The 27,924-nt window shown below is 35.9% G+C and overlaps 1 protein-coding gene across 2 annotated transcripts in view; it reads left to right on the plus strand.

Annotated features, from left to right (window-relative positions):
• Nucleotides 1-292: 292 nt before the first annotated feature.
• Nucleotides 293-27,924, plus strand: part of CWF19L2 (CWF19 like cell cycle control factor 2) — a 99,333-nt gene continuing 71,701 nt past the window's right edge. For both annotated transcript variants that reach the window (XM_028516714.2, XM_028516715.2), the window contains exons 1-7: nt 293-437; nt 2,021-2,131; nt 2,831-2,953; nt 9,190-9,303; nt 10,034-10,153; nt 16,300-16,393; nt 24,472-24,587. In XM_028516714.2, the coding sequence (XP_028372515.1) occupies nt 345-437; nt 2,021-2,131; nt 2,831-2,953; nt 9,190-9,303; nt 10,034-10,153; nt 16,300-16,393; nt 24,472-24,587 (771 nt within the window). In that variant the 5' untranslated portion in view covers nt 293-344. The remainder of the gene's footprint in view (nt 438-2,020; nt 2,132-2,830; nt 2,954-9,189; nt 9,304-10,033; nt 10,154-16,299; nt 16,394-24,471; nt 24,588-27,924) is intronic.

Here is a 27,924-nt window from a genome sequence, read left to right on the forward strand (position 1 = left end):
CTACGGTGATTTTAAGAGGAAATACGTGAGAATATTGTTGGTATCAAGAATACCAACACTGTTGGTATTAATTAAAGAGCTTAATTAATACAGTGACATTAATCCTGCTCAGGGGAACCTCAGCACTCGAAAGAAGGGACCCTCTCAGTTCAGTCTTCAAGCCCTGTCCAAACCCGGGTGTTGGAGAAATCAAAGGAACCGTAAGCGCCAGTCAGATTCGCGCATGCTCCCTTGGTGGAACAGCCCCATTCTCTCCCAAGTCGGAAGTCCTGTTTGTTTATTAATTACGACAGTCGTAAACTAAGATTTCGTGACGGCTTCTTAACTTTACGACGGCAGCAACTATGGCGGCTGCCAGTGGTCGTTTTGAAAGTGAGAGAAGTATCGAAGAGCGTAAGGAGCAGACACGGATCGCCAGGGCCGAGGTTTTGCGCCAGGTACCTCCGTTTTGGCGCTTTTGGAACCACGTAGAATTGTGGGAATGGAAGTTTTCTTGGAGCTGGGCCTCTGGCTTTTCTCCCTAACTTCTCTCTTCTCCCTCTACCTCAGTGTCACCTCATGTAGGTTAGAAGTGGATCTGTCTTTGGGATGCGTGTGAACTCCTGGGTATCTCCCTCCTCCTAGATGCTCCGGCAGGCTCCAGTTACTCGTTTTCTTTTCAGGAAGCCCTGTTTTTGTCCTCCATTTCTTGTTCACACAACTCGTCCCTAATATTGCTGTCCCACAGGCTGCGCACTTTCGAGGGACTTGGCCACTAAAAACGAGTTTCCCCAGAGTATTTCACAGCCCCAGCCCTGTCTCGCTGTGTGTGAAATGAAAACTTTGATTTTCAGGAACATATGTGAGACGCATTGGAGTAAATTGTGTTTGACCTTTTCATTCTTCTGTCCTACTATTGGTATCAATTCCTGGCTCATTATACATCCCTACTGATGCAAACAAGGGTTGACACAAGAGACCACAAGAACTTACCCCTCGGAAAAAGGTTGAGAACCATTGTATTTCTCATTAAGACTGAGATGCAGAGAGGTACCTTACGAAGAACGAAGGAAGTAAATTGTATTGAATTATCAGAAAAGATGTATGAAATGTGGCAATGAAGAGGGAAAGGAAAGGGAGAGTATCATAGACTTTGTGAGGGTCTTTGTTTTTATTTGTTTGAAAATGGAAGATTTTAAACAGGTTTAAATGCAGATGAGAAGGAGCCAGTAGAGGAGACAGGAAGGAGAAGGCATAATGATACAGCTAGATTTTAAAGGGAAAGAGTCGGTGATTAATCTTTGACAGGTGAAAGGTCAGTATTCTTTGATTTGAGCATATATGACATATGTGTACAATAAAATATTTTTCATTCTTGTCTCTTTAGTACTTCAGGCAGTTTTGGGAGAGAGTAGGGTTTATAAGCTGTGATAAATATTACAATAGAGATATGCATAGAGTTTGAGAAGCCCAAATCCAATTTTGGAGTTTGGGGAGAGAAGGAAGAGGCATGAACAACCTCCTAGGAAGAACTTACTTTATTTGACTTTATTGTTGAAGCATGAATAAAAACTAGCAATATGATCATTTGTATTTATAAAGATGATTCTTCCTGAGGCGTTTTTGGGGTGTGGGTAGAGGGTTATGGGCATTGCAGATTGAAGGTATGGAGGTCAGTAACTTATCAATTACAGAAGTGTCAGGCAGCAGCACTGGGATGGTGAAGGGGCAAGAGATTAAAGTCAGACTTTAAGTTGGGAGCTTAAGAAAAGGAGAAAGCCTACAATAGGCCCCAGGATTGTGTCCTTTATTGGTGGCTCAATTCACTAGAGATTGGTAATGTGATCGGTAATGTGGAAGGAGAGGGTTTTTCTTTTCCTTTTCTTTTTTTCTCCTGAAATGTTCCCAGACTCTTTGGTAGAATGAATTCCTGTCAAGGGAAAATTGATTTATGAGAACATATATGAAAGTGAGAGAATTTGTTTTACTTTTTTGTGAAAAGCAGTTGGATCAGTGTTAATTTTTCCCCCCAACATTTTAGGCCAAAGCCAATTTTGAAAAGGAAGAAAGGCATAAAGAACTTAAACGACTTCGGGGTGAGGATACATGGATGCTACCTGATGTGAATGAGCGGATTGAGCAGTTCTCACAGGTGAGAACTAACAGGTTTACTTGACTTAAGTCATGTCTTTTTTGTACTTAAGTTAATATTGGAGGAGCTACTTTATAGACTATTTTCCAAAGTTACAGAATGAATATTACATACTGGGCATTACAGAATAGTTTTATCTCTGGCAAGAATAATATATTTTCATATTTTGGACATTATGACATTGGACAGATTTTGTTTCTTGAATTGGCTGATAGAAAGTTTAGCTTCAAATTTCTGAACCATTTGTACAAGCTTATGCATTTTAAATTTAATTTCATGTTTTTTGTCTTAATTCTTGTTTTCTTTTTTCATAATTTTAATTTATCCTATCTTGTATTTTAAATGGCCTAATAATCTATAAATTCTTTTGGGGCCATAGAAGGATATATACATATATACATATGTTAGTGTATATATGTGTTTATTTGATTATATATGTCTGTCAAATGAATTTACAAATAAATTAAAACTTCCCTCATATTTTCTGATAAGATATCTCAGCTCTATGATTTATTAGTAGTGCATATATTTTAGAAGTGTGCTAAGGTTTCTTAGAAGATCTTATTCATGTAGCATGTTTCTTATTTCATTTCCTGAGAAACTTAAAGTTTTTTGGAATGTAGATTTTTTTCCTTGAAATACTTCTATTAAAGTAAGTTAAACTTTAAGTCCTTTTTTCTTCAAAATGATTATTTATAGGAACACTCTGTGAAGAAAAAGAAGAAAAAAGACAAGCATTCAAAAAAAGCAAAGAAAGAGAAAAAAAAAAGGAGCAAGAAACAGAAGTATGAAAAAAACAATGAGTCAACTGATAGTTCATCAGTAAGTATGTACTAAAACTAACCAAAGCATCTACTTGACAAAATTTAGTTTCAAGAATAATGTATGAGGACTTAATAGATATGAGAACTTAAAAAATATTACTAGTTGGAATATGAAAATGTCTGGTAGACATCTACTTGGGAAATGTTCAGGGAATATTAGAAATAAGGATCTTAGGTTAAAGAGAGAGGTAAGAAGATGGAGAGGCGGTTTGGGAGCCATTGCTTATTGAAGCCATTAGAATAAATGAATTGTCAAGGGAAAGTGAAAAGAAAGAACACTAACAATGAGGAGCCAATAAAGATGTTAAGTAGAGGTGTATGGAAAGTTAAGAGAAGCAGGGAAGGGTAGTGCTATACAAATAAAGGAAAGACATTCCAAGACATTTGAAAGTGTGTTACCCCTATTTGCTTTTTCATAGAAATTAACAGTTAAGTATTGAAAATAGAATATGTTTATATATTTATCTTTGGGGCCAAAAGAAAGAGAATGCTCGGTCTGCTCTGTGTCAAGCTGGTTCTGGAATGAGCAGATTTACAAAGGAAAGGAAGGCAGGCCAACCCTTCGAACTTGTTTCTAGGAAGAAAGAGGTATACTGTGCTTACAGAGCAATGAGCCAAAGATGTTATGGATAGTTGGTCTCTTAGGTATGATTTTGAGAGGCTTTGCTTTCAGGTGAATCACCATATTCCAAAGTCTGGCTCTCTTGTAGTTTCAGAAAGTAAAGTTCTGGCAGAAAACCCTGAGATGATAATTGGCTCATGAAAGCCTATCTTATGAGAATGCTGTGTATAAATTCATAGTGAGAAGTACAGCTGTATTGTTTTGTCAAGTAGCCAGCATATTTTGTAATGGTAGGAACATTTAAATTATATAGAAAAAAATGTTTTTGGAGTATAACTCAGGGCAAATACAGTTCCAAAATCCTAAAGTGAAAAGAACATGAAGACTCTCTCTTCACATTTGTGGGTTTGGGCTGTGGACTGCGTGGAGAAATTGATAAAAGTAAGTGATCCTTTCTTCAAAAAGAAATTAATATACAAAGTTATTTATTTCAGTGGGGTTTACAAAACTCCCTTGAGTTTATGTGGGATCACAGGTTAAGAACTCCCATCCCCTAGGGCTAGATCTGGCAGGCTGACTAAACATTATGTCATTTAGTTAGGGACATTTCCCTGTATTAGAGACACATTATCCTGTTCTTTGTTCTTTTCTGGAAATATATGCAAGTTTTTTTGTTGCAACATACGATACGTACATTTATGTATACCTATTAAGTTGTATAACATATACTTTTTTAGAGAGAATAGTTTGAATGCATGCTCAGTACTCACCTCATACTGAAGTGAATTTAGGAAGGAAAGAGAAGCCTATATTGACAGTGAAGGGAAGGAAAGATGGAAGGATAGTTAGAGGAGTATGTGTATTTGGGGGGTCTTTTTGAGAAAATATTTTTATGGAAAGAAGGATAAATAATGAAGAGAATGACAGCTGTGGATTAGCAAGGCCCCAAGGAAAAAGCTTTGGTCAGGAGTAGCAGCATCTTCTGAGCTAGGAGGGAAGTTGTAGAGGTGTGCACAAATCAGATGAGTGAGGAGGTATGGGGGGGAAGGGGAGCAGATTATCGACTGTGTTCTGCCGGTCTCTGTTTTGTGGAGAAGATAGACTCATCTGAGTAGATAATTTGGGAGTGGAAGTAGGATGGAAGGTTGGGGAAATAATGTAAATTTGAAACAAGTTTGCTTCAGCAATAAAAGAGAAGCAATGAATTGCCGAGGATCCATGTGAGGTTGTAAAGTATATCTTTACTTTATCAAGGTCTCTATTTTTTTTACTGCCAGCTTTACTGAGGTATAATTTACGTATAATAAGATGCTTATTTAAAGTGTACTATTTGGTAACTACACCTGTTTAACCCTGTCTATTAAGATTCTCCCTTTTCTCCCACTCTGGGAATGGTCAACCATATATCTGCTTTATGACACAATAGATTAGTTTTCCTTGTTCTAGAATTTCATATAAATTATTCATATAATGTGATCTTTTTTGTGTTGGGCTTCTTTGGCTCAGTATAATATTTTGCACTCATGTATGTAGTTGGATGTTATCAGCAGTTCCTTACTTTTTCTATATTTTAGTGTATGAATATACCTCAATTTGTTTATCAGTTTACCTGGTGAAAATCATTTGGGTTGTGTTTTAGCTTGGGGCTTTTATCAATAAAGTTACTCTGAATGTTTGTGTACAAGTCTTTTTGGATACATGTTTTTATTTCTCTTGGGAAAATGTCATTGTTTTTAAAAGTGGTAGGACTATTTTACATTCTTATCAGCAGTGTGTGAGATGAGGGTTCCTGTTATTCTGAATTCTTACCAACACTTGGTATTATCAGTTTCTGTACTTTTGTCCATCCCACTGTGTGTAGTAAGTTTCATGTGAAGTCATCCCTGAAGATTAATGATGATAGTAAAGCATCATTTTAAGTCTTTGTTTGTCATTCTGTGTTTTCTATTGTGAAGTCCAATGTGTCAATTACTTTCTTTTCTCATTTTTTCTCAGTTAATTGCTTTTGGAATCCTAATCTTTGCACATCTCAAGGTTGTGCAGGGGGGAGGGTGGGGGAAAGAGAGGGAGAAAAACAACAATGTGTGATTGCTCTTGCGCACCCACTACTGGGGGACCTGGCCCCCAACCCAGGCATGTGCCCTGACTGGGAATCCAACGTGTGACCCTTTGATTCACAATCCTTCCTGAGCTTAGTCCACTGAGCTACGCTAGCCAGGGCAGCAGCATTATTCTTAATGAGAATTCTGTGGACATTTTCATCCCTTTTCCTCCCTGTATAATTTTTTGCTCTGAATACTTTTAAAGTTTTTTTTCTTCACCATCTTTCTTTTCTTCTTTTAAAGCAAATCAGTTATGATGTGTCTGGATACTGTTTTCTTTGTATTTCTCTGCCTTTCGTTCGTTGTGCTTTTTTAATTTATGAGTTTATAGTTTCCATTAAATTAAAAACTTTCTGGCAATTGTTTTGTGAAATATTTTTTCTGTCTCTTTATTTTGCTAGTCTCTTCAATACTGTCCCACAGGCCACTGAGCCTCTGTTCGTTTTCTTTCTGTGTTTCAGTTTGGATGGATGTGTCTTTAGCTTCAGGTTCACTGTCCTTTTCTTTTGTAGCATCTAGTTTGCTGTTACCCCATTCAGTGATGTTTCCATTTTTGGTATTTTTCATCATTAGACATTTTAGTTGTGTCTTTTTATATCTTCAGATTGTTTCATTATTATGTTCATGTTTTTCTTTCCTTGAGCATATTTATAATAGCTGTGTCAAAGTCCTAGTTTAACATGCCATTATCTCTCTTTTTTTTGTTGTTCTTTTTCAATTAATTGCTTTTTCTTGCTTTTAGATCACATTTTTCTGCCTTGAATGTCTAGTAAACACTAGTTTGCTAGTGATACTGAACCTTGTGAAAGTTATATCGTAACTGCTGGATTTTGTTAATTTCCTTTGAGTGTTGAGTTTTCTTTGGCCTAGAATTCATTACTTGTGGATTAGTTTAATCCTTGGGAAAGCTGGTGTTTAAGTTTCCTTAGTGTGTATCTAGAGTAGTCTTAACTCTAGAGCTGATTTAGCCTTACTAGCATCACATGCTAAGGCATGGATGGCCCTTGTGGGTTTTCTGCTGATTGTTTTAGGCATTTAAAATTTCTCTTCTGGTTGGTAGGAACTAGAATATCTTCTGGCACTTTGTGAGCTCTGGGAATTGTTCTGCTTATAGCTCTCTGGTAATTGTTGCTTGAATGGTAGTTATTCTTTGTGGGGCTTTGTGGACTTTGTCCTAAGCATGTTCAGTCTGGTAGTCAGTTAAAGCCTGGAGGGGGCGGGGTCTCCTATGTGGGTTCCTGGGCTCTTGCTCTGTATAGCTCCCTTTTCATGGGTACTGTCTCAGCCTTCATGAAGTTAAAATTCTGTTTCCTTGGCTCAGTGAGGTTGTCATATTTGACTTGAGTTATTCCTCTTGTGCCATGGTCTGGAAATTGCCACTAGGCAGAAGGCAGTGGAGATTGTGGTGTTTATTTCATTCGTTTCCTTTTTCTCAGAATCATAGACCTGCACTAAGACATAATGTCTAAAACAATGATTTCATACATTTTCTATTTTCATTTCTATTTCTATATATTTAGTCTGATAGCACTTATTTTGTCATGTAAAGAAGCAGAAGTCCTCAAGTATTTTTGACTGATTTTTAACTTGAAGTACTTTCTGTCTTGGTTCCATATTCTAGGTTTTGACTATTAGGCTTAGAGGTTAATTATGATGGCTACACAGGAGAAGGAGAGTCTGGGAGTCGTGATAGGTCAGGGGGCATATTGATGGTTTATGAGGTTTAAAGGTAAAATGGAGGATTGAAACTAAAATCGGCAAGAGAATGAGGTCAGCATGGGGAGAGGGCATTTATTGAGGAAATGATGCTGCTTGAGTTGAGACTTGAAGGATGAATAAGAATTAGCCTGGCATTTAAAGGGGTGTGTGTCGTTTCATGCCAGAGGAAATGTAAGAACGAAGGCATGGGAATATGAAATAACATGGTGTGAGGCTGGTTTGGAGTGCAGGCCTGCAAACCAAATAACATGGTATATGAGTGTGTGTGATGCATGTATCTAGATATTATTATAAGCAATTTAATAGCGTTAGATTATAAAACAAGAGGGGAGTGAATGGAAATGAAACTGTAAGAGTTGATAGAACCTTGTAAATGAAGAGGTGGCTTTATTCTGTAGGGATACCATTTATTTAGGTTCAGTTGCATTTATGAGAAAATCTCTGAATTATCATTGGTTAAACAAATAGTATTTCTTTCATAAGAAAGAAACCAGTTGGGTATTCTAGGGCTAGTGTGGTCTTCTAGGATAGACATCTACTGTCTTGCTCCTCCATCGCCTTTATAACATTGTCTGTTAGTCTGGATAATAGGAAAGAGGATATCATCTCTTTCTTAACTTCCAGAAAGTCCCACACAATACTTTCATTTTCATCTCATTGGACACTTTATTATAGCCTTCACTTGCCAGCAAGGGAGGCACATTATGTCTCCAAATAAAATTGGGTTCTATTGGTAGGAAAGAAGAGGAGCAACTGGCAGCCTTTGTGACAGGGAGCCACAGAAGAGGAGCACTGTGGTCAGACATGCCCTTCTGTTATTCTAAATGTATTTAGGGTGGGGGTTGGAGAACGGAGGGGAGCAGGAAAGACTGGAGAACAGGAGGCTAATTTGGTTCTTCCAGTTGTCTGGGTGAGACATAAGATTTGATCTAGGGTTGCTGCTTTTTAAGAATGGAGAGGAGGGGATTATGTATTAGTTGGCACTCAGGTGCAGATAACAGAAACCAATCATAAACTGGCTTGTACGATTTATTTGGACTACAGAGTCTCATAGGACATCTAGGAATGCAGTTGGGCTTCAAGAATAGCGGGAATTAAAGTTATAAATGCTTTTATGAGTTTTCTTCTAATTGGATACCGTGTGACCTGGGCAAGTAACTTATTTTGGGGAGCTCTTCTTATCTGTAAAACCAAATTATATTTCATGTCGGGTTTTTTAAGGAGTCAGCGTGATAGTAATATGTGAAAATATTGATTATGATACTTAATGTGGGAGAGGTGATTGATATATCTGTTGAAAACAAAACCCCAAACCTGGCATACTGTTTAGCACATAGGGGATACTGCTAAATACCACTTCATTGATTGAATAATCTATTATTTAAACATAGTAAGTGCTTTTCCAGCCTAGATGTTAACTGAGATCTCTGCATTTTTAGATCTAGAGGAATCTTATATTTGAAACTTTGAGGCAAGCTCATTTAGTTGGGTATTGTTTCCTTTGTTCTAGTTAAGCAAAGGTGTCAGTACTACTTGATGTTGGTAGATCTATAGCTCTGTGGTGAAGTGAGTTCTTTATCCAGCAGTTCTGATCTTTGTGTTTTGCTTTCCCTTGGCTTGATAATAAGCCACTAAAACCAGAAATACTTTAATTGGGGCTTTGTAAGTTTATTCCTAAAGAAATAGTTTACATGTTTTTTCTTCAAATTTTTCAGTGTAATTTTTTAAAGGGAAAGTATAGTGTATGAATTTTCTCTAGGAAGCTGATTTTCTGCTATTTAACAACAGCACAAAATTTTTATATGAAAGTATATAAATTTGAGAATTGACTTATATGCTAAAAATTCTTAGAGCTCTGAAGATGAATGGGTTGAGGCTGTTCCATCCCAGACTCCTGGCAAGGAAAAAGCCTGGAAACTGAAAAGTGAAAAGTCAGAAAAAGAAGATAACAACCAAGGTATTCAGGTAAGCCACCTGATTTTAAACAAAGAAGTGTGAGTTTATAAGAATAGATGAATATTTAATGGAGACGATTTTAATTTCTTATGTGGAAAAACTAGATTTTGAAAACAATATACTTTGTGAATAATATTGGCAGTAATGCTATTTACTGAGCCTTTATACTCCTCTTCTCCTTCCGTGAGAAAGTAAGTGCTTATCTCTATTATGGTCCCTCTGGAAGAGTTCCTCCCTCTGGCTCTTGATGGAGAAATGAGACTTTCTCCGTGTATACTGGAACCCTTTACTGTTACTTTTATATGCCCTTTCTACAGTGTGTAGAGTTCAGTCACAGTTTTTGTTTTTCTTCTCCTCATGTCATAATTTTTGTAGCAAGATTATAGTTTGATGGTTCCCAGATTTTGGATTACAGTTCATATGCCTGAGGAATAATGGTATTTATACACTGTTAGCCACAGGGAAGAAAGAAGGCTGAAAAGGAACTAATGTTTGAGTGGCTGTTGAGTGTCAGGCTCTAGTCTGGATGTATTAAACCTCTTTTCTTGTTACCCCTGAAAGCAGCCCTGTAAAGTAGGGATTTTATTTCATTTTATAGGGGAGAAAATAAGACTGAAACTAAGAAACTTGTTTCAAGTTAGATAGTCATGTAGGATTAAACGTAGGTTTGAGTGCCTCTTATTATTAAGTGCTTAGTGTTAAGTTTGATTTTAGATCAAAATGACTTTTTTTTTAACAGAGGGATGAATGGATGACTGTTGATTTTATGTCTGTTAAAACGGTGTCGCCCTCATCACTCAGAGCTGAAAAGGAAACTGTAAAGAAAATAGAGCAAGAGAAAGCCCAAGCACTTGAACAGGTAAGATATTGAAACTAGTTTAACTTTCTAATTTGCCTTAGTGAACGGATAAGACATTTATACACATGCAAGATATTGTAAGATATCTTGTAAGATATTATTTGTTTGTGGTATTTAATAAAAATCAGTAGGAACAACTATGAAATAACTTCTTTTAAGTTTCCTGTAGGAAGTCTGTTTAAAAATATACCTGATTTATTAATCAAGGGCATATATAGTTAATTGGGTTTGGTTTATGGCCTGGATTTACAAGGGCTTGAACTGTGCTGCCTGTGTGGTTTGGAAATCTTTAAGGAAAGTATTTGAAAGTATTTGAAAGTATTCTTCAGTCTGTAGTGCCTGGAGTGCTTGGCAGCTATAACCAGTCCTTTCTGGAGGGCCATGCTGTCAACTTACACAGCATAAGTTCCCCAGGAATAAGTTCTGTGGAATGCATGCTCATCATCTGAAGTTGTAGAGTACTTGAAAATACCAGGGTGGTCCATGAATAAGAGCCATCTGAAACAATGAACAGCAGAATCAGACCCGTAAAATCTTGATCTGTTAGACTATTGAATAGTTTTGTACAGTAGCAGGTATAGAAAATATGAATAAAACATTACTTAGAAGGCAGATTTGAGAAAGAGCAAGTAAGAACTTAAAGAAATGAAAATTATTACACTTGAATTAGAAAGTAGATCGTTGAATAACAGATTGAATCCAGTTCGAGAGAATTAGTGATAAAGAAGAGTCTTTAAGAATTTACCTTGGGTGAAGCATAGAGGTACTAAAAACGGAAAAACATGAAAGAGGGATCATAAGAGTCATGTGATCAATGTTGTTTCTGTTTTTATTTCCTGCAGTTTAATTTTAATTCTGAAAATGTAGATGTGGTTAATAGTATTGGCTTATAATTAAGCAGCTCTCCATATGAAACATCGGAAGCTAGGGGTTTTGGAATATCTCGACAAGTTCTGTAAAATGTCTTTGTCTCTGAGTTAGACCTGAAGGAGCTGAGACCCATTGTGCTATAAGGGAAACAAAAAGTGCAACAGAAGGGTCATCAGTGGGAGTGGAGCAAGAAAGGGGAGCTGTCTGTAGTTGGTTTCACCTGTTGCCATTACATGCCTGCTCCTAAATAATGCTCTGCTGTGTGTGGGCATTGGCAGTCTGCTTTGTTAGTCCTCGTTGACTCGGGGTCTTTTGTTTTATTGTATTCAAGCCTGTTTTCCGTATCAAACAATAGAACATAGTGATTGCTTAAATGAATATCTTTAATAGATTGAAATAGTGATTAGTTTTTTTAGAAATACTTATAATAAAACTGCTTTTGCTTCCTAAGTATATGATACTTCTGTGATTATCATAGCAACTTCCCAGCTTTGAATTTCAGGCTTTCTAAATTAACGTATCTTTTCTTACAAATTCTTATATGAACTTCTGATTTAATTAAATCAGCATCTAATAATTTACTCATTTGCTATGTGGTTTTTGCCTTTTGCATCTGTATCTTTTTCATTCCTGTTGCTACAGCTCTAGTTTGAATGCCACTTCTTAGATGTTTGTCTTCCCTCTCTGAGCCTTACTTATCTCATCTCTACTGGAGCTATAATCATGTGTAATGAACTGAGGACAGTTCCTGGAAACAGAACCATTTAAGGTTAAATGTTATGGTTCAAGCCCTAATTTACTCACACCTAGGCAATTACAGTCATGTCTTTGTTTTCCAGCACCCTACAACTGATGTCAGGTTGTTTGGAGAAGTGCAGTTCGATCATGGTGTTCTGTATACATGTCTTCAGTTATTCAAGTTATAGAGAATGTGTCGTTGCCATTTCTGATGTTTCTTCTCTGGTGGAAGAAGTTCCACTACTGGTATTTCATTCCATCCTCTTCTCATACTGTTCTGGAGGATATGGAGGATTATCTATTTTTAATTTGGAGAGAATAAATGAGGTGTGCTTTGCTTAGTTCTGCCCTTCTTGCTTGTGGAACATGCTGTCTGCAGAGACCATGTGGGGAATGAGGTGTGGTGGGGTTGGTTCAGTGTATGTGTACCTGGGAAAGTCTGCCTCATTGTTGGGGTCAGTGAACAGGCCCATTTGACTTTAACTGAAAGAAAAATTCTTTTCCAATTAAGGCTTCATCACCCATAAAAGTAATTTGTTTTTTAGCTTCCATGTTTCTTATTGTATTTTTTAAAAAACTTTTTCAGGGCCTGGATTGGGAAAAAAAGTGCAGCATTTATTGTTTTACTTTAAAGGCTCCCCTAAAAGCTACCTGCAGCCAGAGTCCATACACGTTAGATTGGCCTCTTTCTTTTAGGTAATTTGTACCTCAACCAAACCAGGTTAATTACTTTCCTTCATATTTCTCTGCAAATTTCTGTCTCTGAATTTTTGTTCATCTGTTTTTTTCTGAGCGAATTGCTTTCTATGTCTGCATCCTCTTTATCCTTCCAGGCCCGACTTGATATATACTATGAAATTCTTCCTGTTTCCTTTGACCGAAATAAATTTCTTCCTTTTTGTTTAGATAGCACTTTATTTTTTCCTTTCCTATATAGTATTTACAGTTTTCTGTAAAGTACTGTAATTTAACAGTTTTAATCCTATTACGAGATTGTAATTCCCTTATGAGATTATAAACTTTTGAGAAACCATTTTGTTTATATTTGTGTCTTCCATAGCAGCTAGTATAGAACTCTGCATATAGTGGTGCTTTTAAAATATTTTGTACACTTGAAATTGTAGAAGATTTATTATTATTTACCCCATGATTTTACCTTGTTGCTACCTGGATTTAGTTCCGAAGTTCATAATTTGTAATTTTTGATTTTTGCTTCAGTAAGAATTCCAATTGTTGTATGCAGAAGTGAACCAATGAGACTAGTGACTGAGACTAGACAGTTTTCAAATATCTGCACATCAGCTTGAGTGTGTTGGTCCTTGCATGTCATCATATTCTTAACACATGATGAATACTTGGTTTGAGAAAAAAATGGCCCTAGCCTTAGAACCAAATGTTAATTCTTATAACGGGAGTGGAGACAAAGTGAAAATAATGGAGACAAATCTAAAATGATGGCCCTTAACAAAAGCTTGGTATGAAGCATGTTGCTTTATGTTTCTTCTTGATTTTGAGGATATCATTTCTTTTGTTTTCTGTGCTATTTTTTTTCGAAATGTGGATCATGAACTTAATTTATTGAAATCAGTATTTGAAAGTATAAGATATCAGCATGTATTTCATGCAATAAAGATACATTTTGTTTCCTCAGTTTTGGGGACAGACACGCAGGCACACACATAATCTCTCTTTGGGTCAAGGTCACAAAAAAGTTTGAAAACCAGTGCTCAAGGTTATGTCTGGGTTCTCTGGGCCTCTTATGCCCACATTGTGATACATAAAAACTATAGACCTGTAGTGCAACCCTATATTATGAGTCTGTAGCATTGAAGAGATGTGTTCCAACTTTTCAGTCTTTTCTTTACAAGCAAGAGATCACCCCAGCCCAGTGCTTGGCCTTGTGTGGTAAGACTGGCTTGATTCTCCTGTTTCATCAGGAGCACCTAATGCTGATCTTAACTAATTTGTAATGTTGTAATATGTAATGTTGATCTTACATAAATTGAACTAAGGACTATCACTTTATGCTTGCACATAGAGTCCAGTAGGCCTGTGGCTTCAGTTCTGCTTATTACTTCTTTGCATTTCTGTTCTGTTCTCGGCCACAGAACTATGTATCTTTTTTTGAACTGAAGTATGTTTTGTATTTTGTATATCTTTTCTGTTTGTCCTGAGCAGGGGAGGTTGTGATGATTGGAACTTTAATGAGCCATTTTGACTAGAAGCCCTGAGAGCGTTGTAGAGATTGATTGATGTTGATATGTTTTATTTCTATTTCAACTTTCAATCACTGCATAGTCTTTCATTGTCTATGACATACTGTAAATATTTATTCCTTCAGGGAATCTGTAAACATCTACATTGTTTGCTGTTTTTCATTATTACAAATAGTGCTAAATGAAGGTCCTTATATACAAGGTGGGCAAAAGTAGGTTTTACAGTTGATAGTACATGAAACAAACAGAGTTTATTCTTATTATTTATTTATTGCATTTTCCACATGAACAACCGTAAACCTACTTTTACCCCACTCTGTATTTTTCTCATGCACGTGTGCAAATTTCTCCACTGTGCATATCTAGAAGTAAAATTGCTCCTATATGGTATGTACCTATCCTTTACTAATATTTTGAAAGAGATTGTAGCAATGTATACTGCTCAGTATACATTGATAGGTGAGAAATGGTATTTTATTGCTTTTATATATATATTTGTCTGATTTCTAGGAGAGAGGTTTTTATTTGCTTTTGGTCATTCAGATTTCTTATACTATGAACTGTTTATGTTCTTTTGCTTATTTTCCTTCAGCTTTCTTTTACTTACTGATTTGTAGTAATTTATATGCTTGGTTGTTTTTTGTTGGTGTATTTTTAAATAGTGTCTCATAATTTGTCTAGCCTGTCATCACTTGTCCTCCTCAGTATGTAATGCCAGCCTTTTTTATCCTGTTTAGTTTCTGATGTGCATCTCTGAGTGTCTAGATAAGACCACTGGAAGAAATTCCTTCATTTTAAATACTATGAGATATTGTAGTAGAGGTGACAGAATTTTTTTTTTGGTACAAAAGAAATCAAATCCTATGGTTTTGCTTATCCTTCTAAGTTAAGCTTTAACTTAAATTTTGTCCTTTGAAGATGTACATTTTTTTGTCTTATCATTTTTCTTTTTGATAATGTAGTTGATCATATCATTGGAAACAAACATTTAACTCTTTCCATTCATCTAATTGCCATTATGAATTCTAATAATTGCCGTCATTAGTTCTCACATTTTCTGACCTCCTAAAGTCAAGTTAGGAACCTTAGTATGTTGTTCCATAGCATCCTTTACCTTCATAGCACTTAATGTATTGATACTTAATTGTCTCTCCCCTTTCTCTAGACCCTAATTTCTTTGCTGGCCAGGATTATGCCTGGTTTATTCATTGTAGCCCCAGTGCCCAACATGGGCTTGGGACACAGGAGGCACTTGACTTGTGACTAGGTTACCATTCCTGATTTTTGCTACCATCTTCTGATTGGATCCCTGCTACTAATCATTAAAAGCATTTTTTTTAATTTATTGATTTTTAGGGAGAAAGGAATAGAGTGGGGGACGGAGGGGGCAAGGAAGGAAAGGGAAAGAGAGAGAGAAAAGGAAAATAGGAGATTGAGACAGAGAAACATTGATTTGTTGTTCCACTTATTATGCTTTCATTATTTGATTCTTGTGTGTGCTCTGAACCGGGATCAAACTAGCAACCTTAGCTGTTGAGACAGTGCTGTAACCAACTGACTTACCCGGCCAGAGCCTCCTGCTTCTAACCTTGCTTTTCTTTACTCTCTCTCCTCTGAAACAAGTTTGCTATTTGTGTAATACAAAGCCAGTCTCTTTTATGGCTCACTGTTCCTCAGCATAAAACCTTAACAGCAGTTTAAAATGGTTTATGTGGCCTAGTCCCTGGTTATTGTACAACCTAATCTCTTAATCACTGTTTACTTATACTAGTAATTACTTTAAGTTCCCTGAAAGTGCTGTTTTCACTTTTCTCTAGGGTTCTACGAGCATGCTGTTGTTCCTTTTACCTGGAGCACCTCTGTGCCTCCCCTCCCCCCCCCCCAAAAAAAATTTTGGCTAATTTCTGCTCATTTTTAGGTCTAAGACTGCACATATTGCTTACTCTAGAAAGCCTTTAATTCTTCAGTGTGAGACTTTGAATTATGTGTGACTTTAGCACTCTGTACTTTTAAAAAGCCTTTGTCATTTACTTGTTTGTTGCCTGCATTCTTACAAGCTAGCAAGGACAGAGTTAGGCATATTGGTTGTCACATCTTCTGTATCTAGCACTGTTCTGATTCATAGTATAGGTATTTAATGGAAGCATTGGATGAATATTACTTAAACATTATTCTTGAAAGTTGCAAAAGAGTGCCTTAAGAATGTTTTAACTATTTATGCAAGGTTACAACTGTTAACTGTGTCTTGGGTATGTTATTTATTAATATACTTTGTGGTGGGATTATTTTTAAATTACAACTTCTGAAAATGTTTTGTTCTAGTCCAGGCTGCAGGAAAGAGAATTGAATCCATACTGGAAGGATGGTGGGACAGGTCTTCCACCAGAAGACTGTAATACGTCATCAGTTACTAAAGGTATCTCTATAATTTTGTTGTAGCCACACAGGCATTTCTTATAACTTGGAATTCTGAAGGCAGTGAACTGAGTTTGTGGGTAGAATGGCAAGATGCATTACAAATTGCAAAAATGCTTAATAATCCAAATCAGATTTTGGGATGTAGTAAATCTAAATTTTATCACTGGTTATACAAATATTTTTGTTTGGTGCTGTAATTTTGATCAAGTTCATGATTATTTTTGTCTGTATTTTCAAAACATCTCTTAATTGTATTGATTATGTGATGTGAAATTTGTATGCTTTCATATTATGAGCATCTATGAATTATTATTAAACATTCAGTTTGCATATAACAAGCAATAATAAAATGCTTGCAGTCTTTTTGAGGCCTTAAAATTATTTAAATTTTAAATTAAATTTAAAATTATTAGTAAATGGGAGAATGATACATTTGGGAGCAAACTAATTATATTTTTATTATTAATGATTTTAAATTTGAAGTTTTATTTTGAATGGATTAATACAAAGTATGATTCTGTGAGGAAATAATAATGCTTTGGTTTGTTACATTCTATAACAAAATATAAAAAGTATTAAGTCTGAAATTTCACGAAAGTAATTTATAAACATTAAAGATGTGATTTCACATATCTCAGAAATTTCTACTTTTTCAGCATTTGTAATAATTTGTATTGACCTTAATTAAGATAGTGCTATAGTGCTACTATTTTCCAGCAGATGGAAACAAAGTATTTGTGTCCCATAATTCTATTTGATACAGTAATTTAAAAAAATACTTATGTCAATTAAGTGTTACATTGATATAAAATCAACTAAAAGTTTATTTTACTACACTTAACCTAGTGTACAGAGAATACTGTTGTAAATCATGATGCTATTTTTTCATCTTACTAATTTATTAGAATATTTTTTGCTTTTTATACACAGTTTATTTTTATGTTGGCCATTTAAAATTCCTGTTTGTTTTAAAGATTTTATTTATTTATTTATTTATTTTTAGAGAGAGAGGAAGGGAAAGGAGAAAGAGAGGAAGAGAAACATCAATATGTGGTTGCCTCTCACATACTCCCTCCTGGATACCTGGCCTGCAACCCAGGCATGTGCCCTGACTGGGAATCAAACTGGCGACCCTTTGGTTCACAGGCTGGCACTCAATCTACTGAGCCACACCAGCCAGGGCTAAAATTCTTTTGTATTTTATGTATAGATTCTATAGAGCCAACTTACAGGTTTTTTAAAAATATATATTTTTTTCTTTAGTAGTTTACTAAAGGTATTAGGAGTAATAACATTTTCTTTATTGTTTTTCAGCATGGGTAGAAATGTCTCTGTTGGTCATATAATAGTAACTGTAGTCATACAAAGATCCCTTTAAAATACTATTTTTCAGAAACTTGAAAACAAAAGTTTGGGGAGTAGGAAGTTAGCTCAGTATCCATGTAGGGCTGATTTTATGATCCAGGCGTATGTCACCAGTATTGTCATAGGACAATCAGTGGGTTCATCTATGGGAAAATGTTGAATTAACAAAATCAGTCTTTGAGTGTTTGCAGTCAACAGCTTCTTTTTTTTTTAATATATTTTATTGATTATGCTATTACAGTTGTCCCATTTCCCCCTTCACTCCCCTCCACCCTGTGCCCCCTCTCCCACCCACCTTCCCCCCCTTTTGTCCATGTCCATATGTCATACTTATGAGTTCTTTAGCTTCTACATTTCCTGTACTATTCTTGCCCTCCCTATCTATTTTCAACCTACATTCTGTGCTACTTATTCTCTATACCTTTTCCCCCTCTCTCCTCCTCCCACCCCTACTGCTAGCCCCCCCTTGTGCCCTCTATTTCTGTGGTTCTGTTCCTATTCTAGTTGTTTACTTAGTTTCTTTTGGTTTTGCTTTAGGTGTGGTTGTTAATAATTGTGAGTTTGCTGTCCTTTTACTATACATGTCTTTTTTTTTATCTTCTTTTCTTAGATAAGTCCCTTTAGCATTTCGTAAAGTAAGGGCTTAGTGATGATGAACTCCTTTAATTTGACCTTATCTGAAAAGCACTTTATCTTCTCTTCCATTCTAAATGAGAGCTTTGCTGGATAGAGCAATCTGGGATGTAGGTCCTTGTCTTTCATGACTTGGAATATTTCTTTCCAGCCCCTTCTTGCCTGTAAGGTCTCTTTGGAGAAATCAGCTGACAGTCTGATGGGAACTCCTTTGTAGGTTACTGTCCCCTTATCTCTTGCTGCTTCTAGGATTCTCTCCTTCGTTTTTACCTTGGCTAATGTAATTATGATGTGCCTTGGTGTGTTTCTTCTTGGGTCCAACTTCTTTGGGGCTCTCTGCGCTCCTTGGATTTCTTGGAAGACTGTTCCCTTTGCCAGTTTGGGGAAGTTCTTCTTTATTATTTGTTCAAATAACTTTTCCACTTGTTGGTCTTCCCCTTCTGGTACCCCTATAATTCGGATGTTGGAACGTTTAAAGGTGTCCTCGATGGTCTTAAGCTTTTCTTCGATTTTTTGAATTCTTATTTCATCATGCTTTCCTGCTTGGTTGATTCTATCTTCCTTCTGGTCCACTGTGTTGTTTTGAGACTCAGATTCCTTCCTTTCACAATTGGCTCTCCTCCGTGTGTCTTCCTGTATCCCTTTTATGGTAATCTGCATTTTTTCATGTAATTTGGATCCAAAATCCACCAGTTCCGTGAGCTTCCTGATCAGCAGTGTTTTGAACTGTGCATCTGATAGATTGGCTATTTCTTGGTCACTCAAAAGGATGAGTCCTGGGGGTCTGATCTGTTCTGCTGGAAACATGTCTTACGTCTTTCCCTGTCTCTCCTATTATTTTACTTATTTATTTATTTTTTCTCCGGTCTGGTCGCTCTTGTTACGGTGGGGGGCGGAGCCTTAGGTGTTCGCCGGTGCTGGGCGCCCCAGTCGCTAGCTTGTGACGTTGTATGTGGGGGCAGGGGTGGGAGCGGGGACAGGAGGGATCAATGGCGACCCTTCCGTTCTCCTGGAGTCAGACACTTCCCTGGGCTTCTGGGCCGTGAGCTCTGCCCTGGTCCCCAGTCGCTGCCCCACTGATTCCCCCAGCCGCTGCTTGCGTACTCAGGGATCACCGCTACACCGCTGCGCTCTTGCGTCCCGGATTGCTGTCGGGCCGATTCTGCGCCAAATTTCCCCCGACCTACGCGCGCCTGCGACCCGCGTCTGCCCCGCGCCAGCTCGCTGGGCTCGTAGTCCCCTACCAGTCTGGATGTACGGGTCTACTTCAACTTCTAGGCTGTCCGACTTCCATTTAGATAAATCCTCTGACAGTTTTGATATTATGACTGCAAATCATTGTTGTAAATTATTGTGGTTCTGTTCTTGGTTGTGCGAGGAGGTTCGGTGCGCCCACCTATTCCTCCATCTTGCCCGGATCAGTCAACAGCTTCTTAACATCACTGAGTGTAGAAAACCCAAAGTTTTATCTTTCATCAGTGGGATGAAAGATATTAGGAGAAAGATGACCTTTCATAAAGCTTTTTTTTTTTTTGAATTACTTTATTGTTGCTCAGTTACAGTTGTCTGCATTTTCTTCCGACCCTTCCCCCCACCCTAGCCAAGCCTCCTCTCTTGCTTTGCCTTCCCCCTTAGTTTTGTCCCTGTCTTTTATAGTAGTACCTAAAGACCCTTCTCCCCACAGTCCCCTCCCCCACTCCCCTCTGGCTGTTGTTAGATTGTTCTTAATTTCAATGACTCTGGTTATATTTTGTTTGCTTTTTTCTTTCGTTGATTATGTTCCAGTTAAAGGTGAGATCATATGGTATTTGTCCCTCACCACCTGGCTTATTTCGCTTAGCATAATGCTCTCTAGTTCCATCCATGCTGTTGCAAAGGGTATAAGCTCCTTCTTTCTCTCTGCTGTGTAGTATCCCATTGTGTAAATGTACCATAGTTTTTTGATCCACTCATTTGCTGATGGGCACTTAGGTTGCTTCTAGCACTTGGCTATTGTAAATTGTGCTGCTATGAACGTTGGGGTGCATAGGTTCTTTTGGATTGGTGTTTCAGGGTTCTTAGGGTATAATCCCAGCAGTGGAATTGCCAGGTCAAAAGGCAGTTCCAATTTTAGTTTTCTGAGAAAATTCCATAGTGTTTTTCACAGTGGCTGCACCAGTCTGCAGTCCCACCAACAGTGCACTAGGGTTCCCTTTTCTCCGCATCTTCTCCAACACTTGTTTGTTGATTTGTTTATGATGGCCATTCTGATTGGTGTGAGGTGGTATCTCATTGTGGTTTTAATTTGCATTTTTCTGATGGGTAGTGATGCTGAGCATCTTTTCATATGTCTCTGGGCCCTCTCTGTGTTCTCCTTGGAGAAGTGTATGTTCAAGTCCTTTGCCCATTTTTTAATTGGGTTGCTTGTCTTCCTAGAGTGGAGTTGTGTAAGTTCTTTATATATTTTGGAGATTAAACCCTTGTCTGAGGTATCATTGACAAATATGTTTTCCCATACAGTTGGTTCTCTTTTCATTTTAATGCTGTTTTCTTTAGCCATGCAGAAGCTTTTTAATTTGATGAGGTTGCATTTGCTTATTCTTTCCTTTATGTCCCGTGCTTTAGGGGACATATCAGTGAAGATGTTGCTGCATGGAATGTCTGAGATTTTCCTGCCAGTGTTTTCCTCTAGGACTTTTATGGTGTCACAACTTATATTTAAGTCTTTTAAAGAGCCATTCTTTCTTCCCCTTCATAACATACTTTCACCATTTCCCTTTCCCACATTGTGTTTTCTTAGAAAAGAAAAAGGACAGAAAGCTTGTCTGTCAGAGGTTCAGATCCCAAAGTTGAAATTAGTTTTAAGAAGTGATCTGCACTTTTTACTGCATATGCAGATAATGTTGTCTTTCTGTTTACACCAATGGTGGAGCTGAAATGGTTAGGCACCCAAAAGTGTTACAAGTTTAGTATTGAGGTATGTAAAGGTGATATGGTATTACAGTTTAGGACTCAGACTTGGGAGAGAGGGTACTTGGGATTTGCATTTCCACTTAGTTGCTTCATGATTTTGGGAAAGTGTGTCCTGATCTCTCTGGGTCCAGTTCACTCATCTGTAATAGAGACTAATGGTAGTACCTACCATATAGTTATTGTGAGGATCAAATGAGGAAATCTATTAGCACAGTATCTGGAATATAGTAAATAGTTAATAATGATGTCAAATACTTTCCTTATGATTAAATGTTCTGGGAAGATTTTATCAACTTTTCTCTTTTGGTAATGATAGAGGTGCTATATTTTTTAATAATTCATTAATCTTAGGTTGCCTTTATTTAGACAAAATTAAGTGGAAAAGCAAATAAACTTCTTAGCATCCATACAAAATTATTTTAGACTATATTTTAGTAATGGGAATATTTGTACATTTTAAGGTATACATGGCACATTTATATGCCAGCTTATTTTCATAGCAACCATGTGAAGATAGTAAGGTAGACATTATTATCCTAACTTTATAGCTCAGGAAAGTAAGGCTTAGAGTGGCCAGGTAACAATTTGCTTATAGTCATGTGAGTAGTACTAGAGCCCAGGTTTTCTGATTTCTAGTTCAGGGTTAACTGATGAGATTCTTCATGAGAAGTCTATGTTTGTTACCATGTAGTTACTAAATACTTGCTCACAAAACTCTTTTATGTCTTTGTTTTTGTAGATTCTGTTCCCTCTATTTTTGGAATGTCTTTTAGAATCTTGAGTTGGAAGAAATTTCAGAGGTGGTTTAAATCTGCTGTCTTATATTACACATAAACAAAGATTCAAAGAAGTCAGTGACTTGCTCAGGATCTTTGAGCTACTTAGTGGCAGCAGCAAGACTAAAAATCTAGGTTTCCGAATCTTTAAGTTTATTGCTATAGTTATATTACCCTGTCTTCTGAGAATAATGGGGAGTGCAGCACTGATTCATTTCTTTGTATATGGTCTATAACAATGTAACTTTTAATTACAATGGAAGCATACTTTTTTCAGTCTCTTAATTTTTGACTTTTAATATTAAGTGCTGCATACCAATGAATTTCTTATAACTATTTGAGATATGTTTATCTCAGCACAGAGGATTGGGGCAATGTTTTATTCATGTTTTTGCTCCCTACTGTGCGCAACAAATTTTCATATTCATAGTAAATTTCAGTAAATATTTGTTGAATTGAATTTCATGATTACTGGTGCTGCAAATTGGTATATTTATTTGCTTTTTAAATATTAAATCTGGTGATTTGTTAAAATATTGTATTTTTAACAAAAACTGACTGAAGGTAACATTATTATATAAATACTTCTAACACTGTGGATTTTACTCACGACTGAATTGACTGAGAATTTTTATTGCTAGATTTTCGTAATAATTGTCAACACAGTGATTTTAAAACAGTCTTTTTCTCAGTTTTTTTCTCTGAACTGTTATATATTGGTGATCATTCAGGAAATTTTTACTGTGTCCATTAGCATTTTATCAGTTTTACGAATAAGTGTTTAGAATAAAAATTTAATTACATAGTTGGGACATTGGCATAGGTATTAATTATAAGAGGTTTCTCTTATCCCTGTAGAAATTGCAGATTTAGACTAACTTCCTTGAGTAGTTGCTTGTTAATTTTGAGTTCATAGACTAGAAAAATAAGAAAAAAAAGAGCAAGAGCAAAATAAGTGAATCATTGATCTCACTAGAGATGTAGATTTTGATGTACAAAGTATTTTAGACCTGTAAGGAAAGACTCATTATCTTAGAACAAATTGCTTAGTAAAGATAAACTCAAATTTGAATGATGGACTAGAATTTGAGGGTTGAAAAATCTGTCTTTTCAAGTAACTATTTTATTGATATTTAACACTTAAAAAAGGGTACACAACTCATAAGTATAGTGACTGATCATTTTCACAAAGTGCAAATATCTGTGATATTGGCACACACAGTTTGAGAAGCAGAACGTTTTTAGCATCCCCAAAGCTCCTTTTTGTCCTTTTGGTCCCTATACTCTTGCCAGAAGGGTTACTACTGTTCTGGTTTCTAGCACCAAAAATCATTTTTTCCTGGAATCATACATGTGCCCTCTTCTGGTTCCTGCTTCTTTGTCCACCTTTGCAGATTCACCCATGCTCATATAATTGTACTCGCTCATTCTCATTGCTGCATAGTAGTTTTTTTTAGAAATAGAATTTATAATACATATCCATTTGACTAATGGTACACATTTGGGTTGTTTTCTAGGCTGGTGGGATTACCACAGATTTTTAATGAAGATTCTTATATGTTTTTTGGGATCTCTGTGTGTGTATTTTTATTGGTTATAGAACTGGGATCATGTAAAGTTGTCCTATATTTGTACAAGGAAATCAGGAACGGAATTTTTACTTAAATAATTGATTAGATTTTTCTTTATGCATATCAAAAGTGTGATGTGTATAGAAGGAAATATAAGTGACTTAATAAAGTTTGTTGAAGGCATTCAGATTTTCATAGTTGGTAATCATGACTAACTTAAACTAATTTGAATTAATATACATTTAAGTATTATCTATAATTTCCTTATTTCTTTTTGTGATGTATGGAGGTAGTTTCTCCCCCCACCACCTCCCATGTATGTACTTTTGTTCCTTATTTATTTCCGGTAATGCCTTGCCTGCTCTTACCTTTGTTTGAAGAATCCCAACTCATTTTTTTGAGCCTGGTTTGTGAAATTTTTTCTTACCTTTGCTTTAGAAATAATCCTCCCTTTTCATTTTTTTCTATAGTTCTTTCCATCTTTTTTATAATATTTGGCCAATATTATTTCTGTGGCTATTATATCCTTTTGTCCTCATTCTTTTAGATTGCAGTTTTTTGAGGATAGTTTTATTTATTTTATCTTTCTCATAGTCACAAACCTCTGTACTTTGCATATGCAGGCACTCAAATATATGTTAAATTTCAAATACACTTATGCCTTTTATGTTCAAGAAGAATATTCAATTTTATACTTCAGAAGTGATTTTATAAGCAATAAATATTAATACTGTTATACCACATGAAAAGAATAACTGACATCTAGTATTGAAATTTAGTTTCAGTAATAGAAGATGGTGGATTAAGCTGGCTAAGGAAATCTTATCAAAGAATGAAGGAACAAGCCGAGAGGCAAAATAGAAATTTTGAAGACATAGTAGCTGAAAGATATGGGGTGAGTATTCATATTAAGGAGATCATGTGTTATTTTCAGAGTTATATGGAAAATTGTGTCCTTTAAAAAAATTTTTTTGAAATTAAGTATGTTTAACTTTTGTCAGTGTTTTGTACCATGAAACACTTTTGCATTGATTTGTTATTAATTTTTTTAAAGATTTTATTTATATACTTTTTAGAGAGGGGTAGGGAGGAAGAAAGAGAGGGAAACATCAGTGTGTGGTTGCTTCTCATGCACCCCCCCACTGAGGACCTGGCCTGCAATCCAGACATACTCCCCTACTGGGAACTGAACTGGCAACCATTTGGTTCACAGGCTGGTGCTCAAGCCACTGAGCCACACCAGCCAGGGCTGATTTGGCATTAAATTTTAAATCTATATACTGTTGAAACCATTTTTCTGCTTTTCCTTTATTATGTAAACTTACGTGACATTATCAATATAAAATTGAAGTTATGTGCCAGTTGGATGTAAAAATAACATTTTTTCATTATGAGGAAAGCCTCCGTTGTATACCTCTGGAGATAACCACTGTTGAAATTTTGATTTATATTTCAGTTTTTTCTCCCAGAGTTTTTGTTATGTTCCAGAGTTTTGGAATATAATTGTTTTTTAAAGAATATATATATATTTTGAAACAATAGAACCATGCAATAGTACATGATATTTTAAGACCAGTTCTCATCCTCACCATCTGTGAATGATCTTTGTTTCAGTAGTTACTGATGTCCCTTTTTTTTATTTTTTTAATTTCCAGAAGAAGCAGGTTTAGAAAGTAGTAAGGGTTTGAAAAAAGGGAGAAAAACTATCCTTTAAGGTAATCTTTGTGAACATTTTGATATACACATTTTTCTAGATAAAAATAAATTGTTTTGTTAAATTGGGCTTATTTTATTAAATAGGCTTAGAGGAACGTATCCTGTTTTTTTCACACTTACTAATATAGACATAGTTGGATGTCAGTAAATATGTACATTTTAATGACCTTTTACTATTTTAATTATATTTGCTGTATTTATTATGTACCATTATTTAATAGTCAATGGAGGGACATTTATGTTTTTATTTTTTTCACCTGTTAAATAGCACTGTGCTGACCATCTTCATACAATGCATTTTGCATACTTATCTGGATATTTTCTTTCCTTTTTTTTTAATCCTTACCGAGGACATGCTTATTGATTTTAGAGAGAGGGAGAAAGAGGGAGGGAGAGAAAGGGAGAACCATAGATGCAAGAGGGAAACATCAATGGGTTGCCTCTTGTACTCACCCCAGCAGGGGACTGAACCTACAACCTAGGTATGTACCCTGCTCAGGAATTGATTCTGTGACCTTTTGCTTTACGGGACAACACTCTACCCAACTGAGCCATACCAGCCAGGGCTTATTTGGATATTTTCTTAAGATGAATTACTAAAAATGAAATTGCTGTTTTAAAGGACATAGCAAAGTGAGATGTAGATATAGCCAGATTTCTCTACAGAAAGATCAATCAAAATATATTTTCAGTAAAATGACTGTAGTAAACACATTTTTAAAAAATTTTTATTTTAATTGTTGTTCAAGTACAATTTTCTATCTTTTACTCCCATCCCAGCCCACTCACCCAGCAATTTCCCTCCCTCCCATTTCCACCCGCTCCTAGTTTTTCTTCATGTGTCTTTTATACTTGTTCCTGTAAACCCTTCTCCTTTTCCCCTGAAATTCCCTCCCGTCTTCTCTCTGGGCACTGTCAGCCTGTTCTCTAACAGGAACCTAAACAACAAAACAAACAAACAAGCAAAATATAACCAAAGACACTGAAATAGAGTAAACACATTTTTCTTTACTTTTATTTATTTTTATTTTTTTATTCTTTTTTTAAAAGATTTTATTTATTTTTAGGGAGGGAAGGGAGGGAGGGAGGGGGAGACAGAGGGAGGGAGAGAGAGAGAGAGAGAGAGAGAGAGAAAGACAGAGAGACAGAGAGACAGAGAGACAGAGAGAGACAGACATCAATGTGCGGTTGCTGGGGGTTATGGCCTGCAACCCAGGAATGTACCCTGGCTGGGAATCGAACCTGGGACACTTTGGTTCCCAGCCCGCGTTCAATCCACTGAGCTACGCCAGCCAGGGCTATTTTTTATTATTTTATTAATAAATTGGAATCTTTTTCTTTTTTTAAAAGATTTTATTTATTTATTTTTAGAGAGGGGGAGGGAGGGAGAAAAAGGGGGAGAGAAACATTAATTTGTGTTTGCCTCTCGTGTGCGTCCTTTACTGGAGACCTGGCCTGCAAGGCAGGCGTGTGCCCTGACTGGGAATGGAACCAACTACCCTTTGGTTCCCAGGCTGGTGCTCAATCTATTGAGCCACACCATCCAGGGCTGGAATATTTCTTCATACATTTTCTGGCCATTTGTATATTTAAGTGAATTGATTATGGATAGTATTTACCCATTTTTCTTTGGGATATTGATTTAAGACCTTTTAATAAATCTATATTTCTTCCTCTTAGTTTCATTTAAAAAATATTTAACAAATATTTATTGATTGACTACTATGCGTAGAACTATATATATAAATCAGATGTGGTCCTGGACTTCTAGGGTTTGAAGTTCATGTTCTAGTAAGGGAACAAGACATATATAAATGACTTTAACACCAAGCCAACTGTAGTAAGAGTAGTAATAGAAGAGAAGAACTCTGTCAGGGTGTGTGAGGGATGAGAGGGAGGAAAGATTATATTTGTTATGGACAAGTTTATGTGTACCTTACAAAATACATTAGGTTTTTCTTTCACTTATAGGCCTTCTCCCTTCCCCAAATCATAAAAATGTGCATCTACATTTATTTGTTCAATTTTATTTTTTATGCATTTACTTTTTCTATAATATTTACTTATATATGGTATGAAGTTGACATCTAACTTTCCATAAATCTTCAGATTGTTTATAATATATTGAATGAATTATTCTTTCTTACTAATTTGAAATGACAGATTTATTATATATTAAGTTGTCTTTTATAAAAAAGGCCTATTCTTTTACTCTCAAATCTATTCATTTTTCTGTTATTTACTGGAATTGGTATCATACTGTTATAATTATTATAATTTTTAGTAACTGATGCAAATAGCAAATAATTATTGAATATCTACTATGTAGTGGGATCTTTTATTAGTCATTAAAAATTAATTTTTCATTCTTGTGTGTTTATATATTTATTTATTTTGCTAAACTTAGAATCACTTTATCAAGTTCAAGCTCAATAGAAACATTTTCCAAAATTTATTAAAACCTTTCAACTCTTTTAGACATTATGATTTGAATTTAATTAAATGTATAGATAAAT

The sequence above is a fragment of the Phyllostomus discolor genome, chromosome 6 (genome assembly GCF_004126475.2).
Source record: "Phyllostomus discolor isolate MPI-MPIP mPhyDis1 chromosome 6, mPhyDis1.pri.v3, whole genome shotgun sequence".
Taxonomy (NCBI): domain Eukaryota; kingdom Metazoa; phylum Chordata; class Mammalia; order Chiroptera; family Phyllostomidae; genus Phyllostomus; species Phyllostomus discolor.